General features: G+C 38.3%; 3 protein-coding genes across 3 annotated transcripts; 1 reads left to right on the plus strand and 2 right to left on the minus strand.

The window, feature by feature from the left end:
* Positions 1-1,163: 1,163 nt before the first annotated feature.
* Positions 1,164-5,065, minus strand: LOC146478484 (leucine-rich repeat protein 1-like). The gene is made up of 5 exons (XM_085112041.1): positions 4,788-5,065; positions 4,248-4,346; positions 3,195-3,913; positions 1,774-2,657; positions 1,164-1,534 (listed from the first exon to the last, which is right to left on the minus strand). The coding sequence occupies exons 1-4, from the start codon at positions 4,980-4,982 to the stop codon at positions 2,408-2,410; spliced, it is 1,263 nt and encodes a 420-aa protein (XP_084968167.1). The 5' UTR covers positions 4,983-5,065; the 3' UTR covers positions 1,164-1,534; positions 1,774-2,407.
* A 73-nt stretch (positions 5,066-5,138) lies between these two features.
* On the plus strand, positions 5,139-11,560 carry LOC146478485 (tubulin-folding cofactor B-like). The gene is made up of 6 exons (XM_085112050.1): positions 5,139-5,347; positions 6,691-6,834; positions 7,208-7,307; positions 8,164-8,352; positions 9,266-9,338; positions 9,872-11,560. The coding sequence occupies exons 1-6, from the start codon at positions 5,237-5,239 to the stop codon at positions 9,990-9,992; spliced, it is 738 nt and encodes a 245-aa protein (XP_084968176.1). The 5' UTR covers positions 5,139-5,236; the 3' UTR covers positions 9,993-11,560.
* Positions 10,956-13,096, minus strand: LOC146478486 (B9 domain-containing protein 2-like). The gene has a single exon (XM_085112051.1). The coding sequence runs from the start codon at positions 13,070-13,072 to the stop codon at positions 12,416-12,418; it is 657 nt and encodes a 218-aa protein (XP_084968177.1). The 5' UTR covers positions 13,073-13,096; the 3' UTR covers positions 10,956-12,415.
* Between the last annotated feature and the right edge of the window lie 48 nt (positions 13,097-13,144).

A 13,144-nucleotide genomic window follows, 5' to 3' on the forward strand; every position in this document is an offset into this window, starting at 1 on the left:
GATGCGCAGAACGTATGCGCAGTAACAATAGTAGGCACCGTCCTTAACGCACTTTTTTTGTTTCTCGAGTGTTCTATGTAAATTAAAAGCTAAATCATTGGATGTAGTTTCAGCCATTACACCTCGATACACCATGCTCGAGAAATAGCGGCCATTGAATCATCTTCGATTTGCCTGAAAAATGAAATCAACAAGATCAAGCAAAGTCACAATTATCCTGGTCAATCTTGAGGAATATCCCCTGTTTTTATCAAACTCGGCCTCAGAGCGGACGGCCTCGTCGGCTAAGTATCAGGCGATATTCCGCGCGATTTCGCAGGATAATTTATTGTTAAATGTTTTGATTTTTGCATGCTCTAACCTGTCGCCAGGACTCTCATTTGACCGGCCAATTTTTCGCTCCCGTCCATGCGTGTACGTTTTCAAAGATGAGGCCACTTGTAGCAGTTAGCGCTGTCCTTCTCTTGCACTTCGGTCTCTTCTGTTCCCAGATCGTTTGGTAGCCTTTTTGAAGCACGTTTGCGTAAGTTAATACAGTATGATCTGATTATGTCTATGAATATATGAAACATACATTTTGAACTGCGGATAAAATATCAAATATATAGAGGAAAGATCCTCGCAGTTAGTAGCGGCCATTAAATCGTCTTTGATTTGCCTGCAGAATGAAATAAACAAGATCAAGTAATGCAATAAAACAATTATCTTACTCAATCTTGCGGATGATCTGTTCGGATATTTTAGCTTAGAATTACAAAAGTCGCAGAAAGTTTTTTTTTCAGTTTTTTTTTCGAATTTACGAGCTGTTGTTGACTTCACGAAAATGCTATCTGACCTTATTTCGCATTCTATCGAGATTTTTTGCGCCTCAAAAGGATTTTTTTTTCAGTGTACGAAAGTTTGAGCTGATATTCTGCCGAAGAAAACTTAAAAACTAAATCTGAATTTCTGGCAGGAATGGTGCACCTTGCAAACTTTAGTTACCATTTCTTAAAATCTCCTTGGGTTCATTAGAGTAGAGTTTAAATATTTGAACAAGGCATTGAGTTAAAAAAAAATAAGAAAGCGATAGGCCTTATCAGTTTTAATTGCTAAGCACCAATTCCAGAGGTTTTCTTTGAAAAAAAAAAAAAAAAGAAGAAGACTTGTAGTTTAGTGTCTGACGCAAGCACAACTTTATTTAATATGACAGCCTATAAAGAATCTATTTACAATAACGTACATATTAAACTCTATGTAATTTCTAAGGTTTATGACAAAGAGATGCATGAAATGCGTTCCTGATATGCATAGAAAAGGTTGCATATGTGGCCTGTTGTATTTTGTTGAAAAACCACTCATGGGTAGTGATTTCAAATTTCGTGGTTTAGATTTTTACAAAAAGAAACTGGAATGAGTGTTGAACGGTTTATTGTCTGTGACAGTAAAACTTCTTTTCCGTAGTGCACTATTTCTATCTCATTTTCTTTGATGAGGGTTGGTGGATATTCCAGTTGCCATGACACCGGCATTCGTTACTTTTAAGAGACTCGCGCTATATAGAGAAAACACTTGATGAAAAAGGTTTTGGTATATAGTAACGCTAAGTTCGGTTGATATTCACCGACATTTCGGCAGTGCTGCCTTCTTCAGGGTGGCATGTTGAACTTTCAACATGCCACCCTGAAGAAGGCAGCACTGCCGAAATGTCGGTGAATATCAACCGAACTTAGCGTTACTATATACCAAAACCTTTTTCATCAAATGAACAAGACGCTACGCAGTTTTTAATACTATTATAGAGAAAACGCTGCCTAAATGCACGCGCAAAATGGCGCGAATATTAATCACGCAAAATGACAAACTTTAAATTTAGGTTTTGGGGGAGTTTGGAAAGCAGATTTCAAACAGATGCGTGGATGTTGTAACATTGAAATGTGCAGATAACATCTGGACGAAATCATCGACAGGGCACGTTATCCTTCTGACATATTTGATTCACTTTTGAAAGACATTACGTTCTTTTGCAATATTTAAGTTTGTGATTTTAGTCGAATTTTAGTTGAATTTTGCGTGTGCATTTTACTAGAATTTGTCATTAAATGACGTCGCGTATTAAATTAATATATGAATATCCCCGCCATTTTGCACGTGCATTTAGACAATGTTTTCTCTGTATGGTGCGAGTCCTTTAAAAGTAACGAAAGCCAGGACACCAAAGGGGTACTTATCCAAATGAGGGTGTTTTATCGATGAAGGCCGCTTTATCAAGGAAATAGAGTAGTATGTTGCCAAAACTTAAATTGGCCTTAATGTCATCTGTCTGTCTCTTTCCAATGACTAGTTTGTAGTTTATGTCAACTCTTCTAGAATGTAGCTTTGCACTGGGAGTATAGAAATCACTGTAAGTCGTGAAAGGCTTAACTTGTCATCTCCACTGTCCTCTTTTACTGTTTTGTAATCTCTGAAGACAACTCCTGGAGCAAAGAAATCCCTCTGCTGGTAGGTGGCTTTGGGATGGACACACAGACACCACCGTATGAGCCAACTGGTGAATGTTGATCATCATGATGTGGTGCACACAAGATGTAAAGCAGTAGTTTCCACACAGACATTGCCTAACTGTGTCCAGGAAGACGCAGAGGGAACGTGGAAGAAACTCTGGTGAATATGAGCATCTAAAACAGAAGAGAAAGTATATTATAAAATATAGTTGGTTACCAGAGAAGTTAGTATTTGAGAGAATTATTTCTTGTTCTGGCCCTTTTAGAACTTCTAAAAAAAATGTTTTGAAGTACAAACTTTAGGCATCCTTTTCCTTCCAAAAATTCCCACCTTTGAAACAATTAAAATAACACAAATTTCAAGATTGCTAAGTTTAGTATAATTTGTTATAAAATGCAAGTTAACTGCATCAAATTCAAAACGTGAGCGATGAAAATTATACAGCTGTATTTGCAGGCTAATTGGGCATGTGCCGACTGTTGAATACAAGTCCAAAACTTCAATTTAATTGGCTTCATGACGATGCCTCTTTTTACAACTGTGCATGTCGGTATGATCAGAGAAACCCATGTTTCTAAGGAACAGTGCCTTGTATTACAAAGCTACGTATATTTGCGTGACCTCTAAATAGTTGCTGGTATTTCTGTTGTTTCTTTTCACCACTGACATTTTGCAACCCCCTAGAAAAGACACTGTATAATTAAATTTACCTGCTCTTTTTGACAGCAATCCCTGCACATTCCTTTAAAGAAGGCACAGCTACTTTGCAAATAACATTCCAGTTGTTTTGATCCAGAAATGGATTCTCAGACACATCGATCGAATCCAGTTTTAATTTAGATAAACTGTGTGGTAGCACCGTGAGCTGATTGTGACTTACAGAGAGGAATCGTAACCTTGAAATATTTCCAATATTTGCTGGCAACATGTGAAGTTGGTTTCTATCAAGTTTCAAATGAACAAGATTTTTGAAGTTGCAGAAAGCAATGGGTAATAGCTTGATGTTGTTTTTGCTGAGATCCAGGAGCTTCAAAGACGAAACTAAGACTCCATCACACAACGATGGTGGAAATTCCTTGATTCTATTCCCGCATAACACTATTTCAGACAATGTTGATAATCTTGCCATTCTGCAAGGAATCTCCTTAAGTTGATTATCAGCAAGGTTTAAACATGACAAGCCTCTGATCTGTAGGATGCGTGCTTCAATCCGCAGCAGTCCACAGTTGTTGATGGCTAACTTGTTTAGTGTGCTTGGAAATGGTTTTCCCAGGGGATAATCACTGCGCCGTTTAATCGTCATTTCAGTTTTGGGTTTTTCAATGTCAGATGCTTTTGCAGGAGCCAGACCTGCCAGTTTGACATTTTGCAGCTCTTTGTCTCCAAGTTTGAGAATGGAAAGAAATGTCTTGAGACTTGATGGATCAGCCTGAAATTAATCAGTTGTACTAATTTAGAATAAATATTGACAGTGGGGAATTATTTGGTTATCTTTGGTTCAAAAACCTCAAAAATGTGACATACACTGAATCCTAGCTTTTACAAGCAGGTGAAAATCTCAAATTAGCCATCTCATTGATCTACGATGAGGTCCGAAATTTTAACAATCACTATTGTAGAAAAAATGAAAATATGAGGTCATTTCTGAGATGGCAGTGTTATGGACTCCTCCCTGCCTACTTTAATTTTGTGGAGTATCCCACCCCCCTTCCCCTCCCCCATCATTTCCCAAGTTCATCTAAGCACTAAAGCAATTACCCTACCTTGTCAATAAACAGATCATGTGGAGGCTCTTTCAAACGAATGGTTGCTTTTCCTTTTTCAAGAAACTTGGAGAAGACTTGCTGAAGATTTTCTTTCACCTAGAACAAATTTCAAATGATTTGATCTGAGTTTGATGTTTCTTGCTAGTCGATAGGGTATGGGACATTCCATTTTTTAGCTGTACATCCCCTCCCCCCCCCCCCCACCCCACAGATAAAAGATGGAATCTCCCCAAGTGGGTAGCCTGCGTTGCAGACAGAATCAAAAGCTGGTAAATACCGTCTGAGAATCAGCACCCAAATCCAAAAGTCACTTTCAGAATCCACTTCAATCAAATTGGCTATAGCCAGTCCGATTGAACTGTATGACCTTCTGCAAAGGCCAAACACAGAGTGTATTCAGATGCTGGTAGGCCATTGGGGGTCTGGAACGAGGTTATAGAATGACAAGCTTCTAGAAACCAATGTTCAAAATATTTGAAATCATTACTTTCTACTCTCATGAAAGTTGCATGAACGTCTCAACTCTTTTGCACAGACCTTGTATTTTGTCCCAGTTCTCTCTTTTGCCGTGCAAACTAAAAGGAACACGGTCTTTCCCGCCGTCCCATCACCAAGCTTCGAGGATTCTTTTCTTCCTATGGCCAAAGAAGCACGGGCCGGTTTGCTTGAGCTTCGTACGTTGAGCGAAGGAGCTAGTCGATGAACGATCGATATTTCACAATTTAGGCGCATTTTGCTTCGTCGCTGATCACTAAAGAACAAAGTTTTGAAAGTTGCATTCAGAAATTACTCCGTTCTTTCCTTGCCGCCATAGTTTGATTGCAGTCATGTGATAAATTGTAACCAATCATTGATGAGAATCCACCTGCGCCCGCGATAACGCAATCAAAAGGAGTTGCCTTGTTGTTTCGTACTTTTCGTTGACACTTTCGTTATATAGTTATTGTGAAGTTTTAGCTACGTTTTTAGTGTAAAAAGGGTTAAAAATGGCGAGTATTTCAACGCCAAGTATCGTATCGGTCCAGATTTCGAGCTCAATTACCTCTTTTACGTCAGAAAAGAAGCTACAAAGGGGCGAAACTATCGCTACTTTGAAGGTAACTTTGCTTAATGGAAGCTCATTCAGATTTTTTCCTATTATTGAGTTAAAAAAAGGAATGTTCAAGAATCAGCAAATATTCATCACTACTTTATCCAGTCCAGCTACTTGACTTATCTATCAGTTAGAGAACACGAGTCTTTAAATTGTTAGTTGGATAATCTGTCAATGGAAATGTTAAATGAACGATTTAGTCTGACAGTCAGTCAGTTCTGTCAGTCAGTCAATCAATCAACCGACTGACTGACTGATCGACTAGTTAGCCATTCAGTCAGGCCCCATCCACACTGATGTGTTTCTGTTTAAAACGCATAAGTTTTGACGTGTTTTCACCTATTGTCCACACTAAAACGCCAGTGAAAATGGAGACTTTTGAAAATGTATTGTTTCAAAAATGCTTTGTTTCTAGTGTGGACAGGAGAAAATGGAGACTTTTGAAAACAGTGACGTAAAAACCATCACATGCCATCGTTATCAGTCCAAATGATGGTATTGTGATGTTAACATATGTTAATCTCATTTCCCAGCCGTTTTTATTGTTTTTGAGCATTTTAGTCTGGTGAAAACGATATATGAAAATGCTAGTGTGGATAAAAGAATTTTTGCTTCATTTTCGCCGAGATGAAAACAGACACTTTTGAAAATGCATTGGTGTGGATGGGGACTTAGTTACTCAGACAGGCAGACAAATATGCTGAAAAGTAAAAAGAATAGAAATGCATTGCATTTCCCCAATCTTCATCTATATAAATGGTGTATTGAAATCTGCTTGGGGATTAGCTACTCTATAAATTGTGGTCAACTACCACACTTTACTGACTGTGAACCTCAACTCTTCCTTGGTCCAGGTAACAATTCCTTCTCCATAAAGCGAATGATACACGGTTCAACGTCGTTCATCTTTTGTTGATCAACAAATGTTGAACATTGTTGCGACTTGTTGACTTGTTACGGCAATGTGTTGAACGGAATAGAGCCAAGCTCTATTTTCGTTCAACAACGTTCAACATGTTGAACGGCATATTTCAACATTCAACATCACATGATACACTGTTCAACATTTTTTGAACAGCAGCTGCAACATTTGTTGCTCAACAAGTGTTGAACTGTGTATCATTGGCTTAACAACGAACCTGACTTTTGAATTAATCACCTTCACTGTATTTGCCTGGTCAGTTTAGCTTTTGTGACTTTTCGTGGCCTTTTTCCGGTACTCAGTCTGAAGTTTTGTCAATCATTGACTGATGTTTTATGTCATCTACTTCTAGTACTTCTAAATACTTGTTCATCATCATCATCATCATCATATGACTTCATTGTTATTTCTGTTGCCTTTTTAAGGGGAAACTTGAATTGATAACAGGATGTTCTGCAATGACAATGGAGGTTCAATTACTGGACAGAGAAGGGAACTTTCTATGCATCCTCAATAATGAGGATGCTTTACTGGGCGCTTATCCAGTGGAAGACAACATGAGATTACATGTATGTTCCTTTTCTTAGTTTTCTTTATATCTTTAAATAATATTTCAGGCAGCATGCAGCTCTTTAGAACATCTAATTTCATTGGACGCAGCTCTAATTTAGAACCTCTAATTTCGTTAGTATGCAGCTTTGTTGTTTCAGGGCTAGGGTTCATTGGTTGTTTTTTGTTTTTTTGTTTTTTACTCTGCTTGTTTTTTCAGCCAATCCTGTGTGCCATTCTAAGAGCTGCATTGTGGTCCAATTAGTTTGTGTCCAAATCCAGCATAAGTTAGTGTATAAATTTTGACTTTAAATGTGCACTCAAACATGACTTATGGGCTTATGATTCCACCAAGAACAGCTGCAATAAAATTGACTTGCTTGCAATGTTTAGGTCATTGATAAAGATCCTACAAAAAAGGCAGGACAGTTTGAAGATATATCAGCAGTAGAAAAATATGAGATGGCCACAGAAGATTATGCCAAGAGAGCTGGTTAGTTTAAAACTCAATTTCAATTTACCTTATGGCTGGTAAAGTAATGATGTACATATGCTTGCTGAGGTTTGCTCCGTGGTTTGTGGAAAAATCAGGGGCTCATGATCAACTTCCATCTGTGACGCAGAATAGCAATATAATTTTTTTAGCAGCATCATGAACGCGATTTGAACTAGACTACTATAAACCTAAGTTTGACAACTTGAATGAATGAATACTTAATACTGGTAATGCACATTTTAACATGACGTGATGATCAAATGCGCCCACCATGAGGGTATACACACAAAGACCAGACCACAACACCGGGAACTACGTCCCCTACTCTTTGCGAGCAGTGAGTGGGTTCTTCAATGTCCCACAGAGTTATATACAAACAAGGGTTGTGAGACGGGGCCTACAGTTTATCGTTCTTATCCGAGAAGACTAGAAAGTTTAACCATTTGCAGATGTCAGAGCAAAGACAGCACTTTTCTCCTCAGTTATTTTAAGACCCTGAGTGGTGGTCCGGCCGGGGTTTGAACCCGCGACCTCCTGCACGGTAGTCGGGCACTCTACCAACTGAGCTTACCGGTCGGAGAAGTTTTGTTCTTTAATAATTTGTAATAATTATTAATTAATGTATTGTGTAGTTCCATAAAATATCTCTATCTCCAATACAGAGGGGATTTTCTCAAAGAGCCCCTCTCCCTCCTCCACCCCACCCCCCTGGAAATTCAAATTTACCTTAATACTTTCCTTTAAATGTTTTGGCCTTTGAGGACCCCCTACCCCTTGGGATTTCCAATACTTTGCTCATTTCACTTGTCATCATTTGATTACCCATACTAATTTACTAATTACAAACCTTTAGACTCCGTCAGAGCCTTCAAACAAAGAAACAAACTGGGTCAGTTTAAAGAAAAAACTCCAGAGGAGATTCAACAAGAGAAAGAGAAAGCGCAAATGGAAGAAACTGCAGCAAAAGCAATTACTGTTGGTTCCCGATGCGAGGTCACTGTTAGTAATGCCCCACCCAAGAGGGGTGTGGTCATGTTTGTAGGTATGCTATTACTTACATTTTAATGGTACATAATTCAGCCCTTGGCTGCCATGTATTGTTTTCAATAAAATCTTTATCTTTTTTTTTATCTTTTAAACTCCCTTACTTTGTTAAACTGAGCCACAATGTAGACTTGTCAAATTTTCTACAGAGTTCTCTTGGGTAAAATTCAAAATATAAACAGCACCTCAAGCAGAAAGAACTCCTTTAACCCTTAAGTTCTAAAGCGAATGGCAGATTTGTCTACATCAGTAAATGCAGACACTATACCTGTAGATATAAAAAACCAGTTCTAAGCTATGGATCAGCTTATTTGAAAAAAAAAATATCAGCATTTGTGTAATGTTTAAAACATGAGCAGCAGTGTTTTATCAGGATTCAAAACCACGAAGCGCAGCCAAGTGGTTTTAGCCCTGATAAGACACGTGCTACGAGTTTTTTTGAACAGCTTCAAAAACATTCCTGGAAAAGGGTGTCACGAGAGCTCAGAAGAATTATGCTTTTGTGAACGTTGGAAATTAGCATACGAGAAAAACATTAAACACCGCATACTAATAAGGAGGAGGTTTTATCGGTTTTAAAACCACTCCATGTGATGTTTTATTGACCATTTGATAGGTCAATGGGCTTATGAATTATTAATGAGTTTTTGAAGAAAGAAGTTGTGGTTTTGAGAGAAATGAGCCAGAAGTTCAGAAGAATGTCGAGGCATCCTATGGACACCCACTTTCTGAAAAAAAAGAAAAGAAAAGAGAAGAAAAACTCATTGAAAATTTGCCTCATCATTTGTATGCCTCTTGGACAACCAATTTTAAATCTCTGGCTTAAAGCCTGTTCCTCTGGTACCTTAAAAATGATATATTTATTATAAAAACTAAGACAATGAAACTTAAAATGTTGGCTTTCACATTAGGGCAGACAGACTTCAAACCAGGCTGGTGGGTGGGTGTCAAATATGATGAACCTGTTGGAAAGAATGATGGCAGGTAAGGACTTGCATCAACCACTGGTGTATCACATTTCCAGTTTGGTGATTGCTTTACAATGTGACAAGTACAGTTGTACCATATGCATTTTTTCAGTCAATGACACAAGCAAACTCAGACAAAAGAAACGCAAGTTCTCCCATTGAACAGGAGTTGCTAGTTTATTGGCCTAGCTCCCATGAGTTTCCTGTAGCTCAGTGGTAGAGCATCAGAATAAGTAATCAGAAGGTCAAAAGTTGGACTTCTGTTGGGAGAACCCAGATTTTCTTTTCGGAATATGCCTGTGTCAATGATTGAAAAAAATGCATCTATCGTTTGATGGGTTGCCTGGAAAAAGCCCTGAGTGACTTCTGATAAATTGCTAGATTCTCGTTCTAAATTGCCTTGTATTTCCTTGTGAAACAAAAGGAGAATTGACCTTACATCAAAAGTCTTTAAGGGCCTTATTCCATGCACTCCTTCATTTACTCCCAAGGCTTGAAACATAACATCTCATTTGTTTTACAATAACCTTGTTTTTATTTTCCTTTCAGTGTTGCTGGGAAGAGATACTTTACATGTCCATCAAAATATGGGGGATTTATTAAACCCAAAGATGTTACTGTTGGTGATTTTCCAGAAGAAGATCTAGGATTTGAAGATGATGAAATGTAAAGATTCATGCTATGAACTATAACACGATGGATAAATTAATTATTAGTACTCTTTGTTAGCTATTTATAATTTCAGTCTATGTATTCAAAGGTAAGCAAGTTTGAGAGTATAAATTTGAAAAACCTTGCTTTCTGCGAAGCTCATACACAAGTTGATATTTGGGACTGTGAGCAATTAGTGCAACTCAAGAGATTATTTTATTCTGCTATGTGGTTTTTTCAAGTTAACTTGTTCGATATCTAATGTGGCTACGCCATTCAGGAGCTGAGCTCATAGAGATGGCCTTCAAGCTGAGATAGAGAAAGGAAAATTTGCTGTCAATTATTCACTTTCTTCTCAAAACTTTTAGTTTGATCATTTCTTAAATTGTGGGTGTACAGACAATGGTACCGAAATGTAAGTTGTATTTCCTCTGAAGCCTTTACCAACAACACAGAGGTCCTCCAAATTCTAGGCCAAGCTGCAATGGACTAGGAATCATTAAAAATGCCAGTAATAGAGTCCAAATATATGAATTTTTTTTAATTGAGGGATTGATCAAGGTGTTTAGAAAGACTACCTGCCAAACATCAGCATCTTATTGCAATTTGGGGGTGAGATATTAGCACTGCTTACCCTGCAAACAGGGGCCCTTCGATCTTCCTAGATAAGTCTAGGAAGATCATAGGGCCTCTGCTCGCAGGGAAAGCACTGCTATGCTCAGATGACTCCATACAAATCCTTCTAATTTTGCCTCAGTTCAAGCTGAGCTCTTTGAAAAATCCACACTGAAGGCCTCTAAGGCAACATACATTATGTGCATCCTGACTGTGGAGGAAAATTTCCCTGTGCACATTTGTAGCAATTTTGAATCTTAGCTGAAAAGACTGTAATTATTACAAAACACAATGTTTTCACAACAAATTATGTTTTTATTTTTATGGATAAACCATCAATATAAATGCTAAAAGCCTTGTGTGGAAGTGTTAAAAATATGGAATATAATAGCGGTACTCTTTATAAAAGAACAACGTTTTAACATGTAATTTGATTGGTAGGAATGACGGTCGGGAAATCATAATGATCAAACACTTGACATATGTTATTAGATATGCACTCAAAGGAAACAATTTGTTTCATAAATGTGGATGACATGCTATGACATGCTCTTTCGCATACTACGGTCCAGTACTCAATTCTTTCCTTTTAAGATAAGTTGCTGTTATTGGCACTCTGCTTCAACAACACATCAACTCTCAAGTTACATTTATTTTAAGTGCAAGACACAAACATTATTTGTGTCTTCTGCCATCAATCATTGTAGCAAAACTGTCTGAAAAACAAAGAAATTTAGCATAATGGCATCACAGAGTCCTGTTCATGCACCGTATTTTTCATATTGTTTGTTGCCTTAACAGCAGCAAAAAGCATAATTCTCAATGGGGTTTTCAAGTTCAGAGTTCATGTGTTGTTGAAATACGTAGTAATAATAGGAGTTATCAATGGACTTCCAAGGTGATAGGATTAAAACTTAAGCAACAACTGTGTTTTACTAATCTTGAGGATAAATATATTGCGTTTTTTGATCTCAGAGTAAACTTGTTATTCCAAAATGTAGAAATTAATAATTATTCATGAACACTTAGTAAATCACCATCCAAATGCTAACGGTTATGCTGTCCCGTCTAACGGTCTGATGCTAACGGCTAATGGATACGTGTCTTTTGCTTACGGCTGCACTCTCCGTTCTAACCGCCTGATGCTAACGTCTAATGGTTGGGCTAACGCCTCCACAGTTTTTAAGAAAACTTTCTAATGGATGACTAACGGATGCTTAACGTTTTTGCCTGTTTAACGGATAAGCGTTACGGTACATTTTCCTGTGCATGGTCACATATAGTGGCAGCTTTCTGTGCTTGAGCAAATAGTTTGGTAAGATTTCTTTACAGCCCCAGCATCAATATTATTATGCATACATTTTCTGACTTAAAGTCCATTTATGTTTGCGGTTTGCATATGAGGGAAAGTATGAGAATTGTGTAGGCATGAATATGCATGCACCACTGTCATACTATTCTAACCCTCTTCTACAAACAGTGACTGTCACAGAATAGAGTTTGAGCCAGAAACTGTATTGATTGTTTGCATGTGACATCATGGTATCCATGCTGGTGGACAGGAACAATAATATTTTTCTGCTCTGGTAGTTAACTGTCATTTTATGCAAACTATGTGAACAAATTTTCTTTTGTACGTTTTGCCCACCAACATTGCGGTTATGCAAACCACCTACACAAAAATGTATGGGGCAGGGCTGTGTAGAAATCTTGTCAAAACCTTTCCAAAAGGCACACAGCCTAAGCTACAGATCAGCTGTTTCGTCCACCGTTTCCTTCATTCCCAACTCTGAAGTGCTTATCCAGCAGGTTTGTGTGGTGTCTTTCTTAACATTCCACCCCAAACTTGTCAAAGTTTCTTGTAATCACACCCAGCTGCAGATGAACCGTGCCCATGGCTACTGTTCTTAGTTTATACCTGTCAGCACCAGTGTAAATAGCGTCCGAAGTTTTCAGCTGGGGCGCTCCGCCGACGAAAAAGCTCCGAAGTTGCTCAAATTTTCCTGAACTCAAAGGCCTCCAAGTCACGCAATCCACATTGTGAGTACCAGGAGAGGTCGGAACATGGCAATATCCATAACCGTAAACCTCGTTTCTACCGTAAGAATCCTGGTGCCACACTTGGAAGTGAAATTTAGGCCAGCCTTTGAGTCCTTTGGTGGCGAAATGTAAGTCTATCGGATGACACCATCTTGCACACTCCTCATTTTGGGGATTGTCAACTTGTGTTTGGCCTTCCTTTTGCCCAGCTAAAAGTTTCCACAAGCCGTCAACATGCACGGACCATTTACAGTACAAGTCATGCGAGGGAAATCCACTTGCGCCGATGATTTCGCCAATAACGTGAACTTCCGCCATAACATATACAGTTTGCAAAACAAAATCTTTGTCAACTGAAAAATCCAAACATGGCGGGTTCCAATCTGCGCATGCGAAAACTGCGCCCGCGTTACCCATGTGCAAAACAAAAGTTGAATTTTTCATCGCTCATCAAATCAGCTTTTGGTTTATAAAATGATCCCAACGAGCGTGTTCTAAAAATAATCCAGGTGTAAC

This window comes from Pavona decussata, unplaced genomic scaffold (assembly GCF_977016875.1).
Source record: "Pavona decussata unplaced genomic scaffold, jaPavDecu1.1 SCAFFOLD_64, whole genome shotgun sequence".
Lineage (NCBI taxonomy): Eukaryota > Metazoa > Cnidaria > Anthozoa > Scleractinia > Agariciidae > Pavona > Pavona decussata.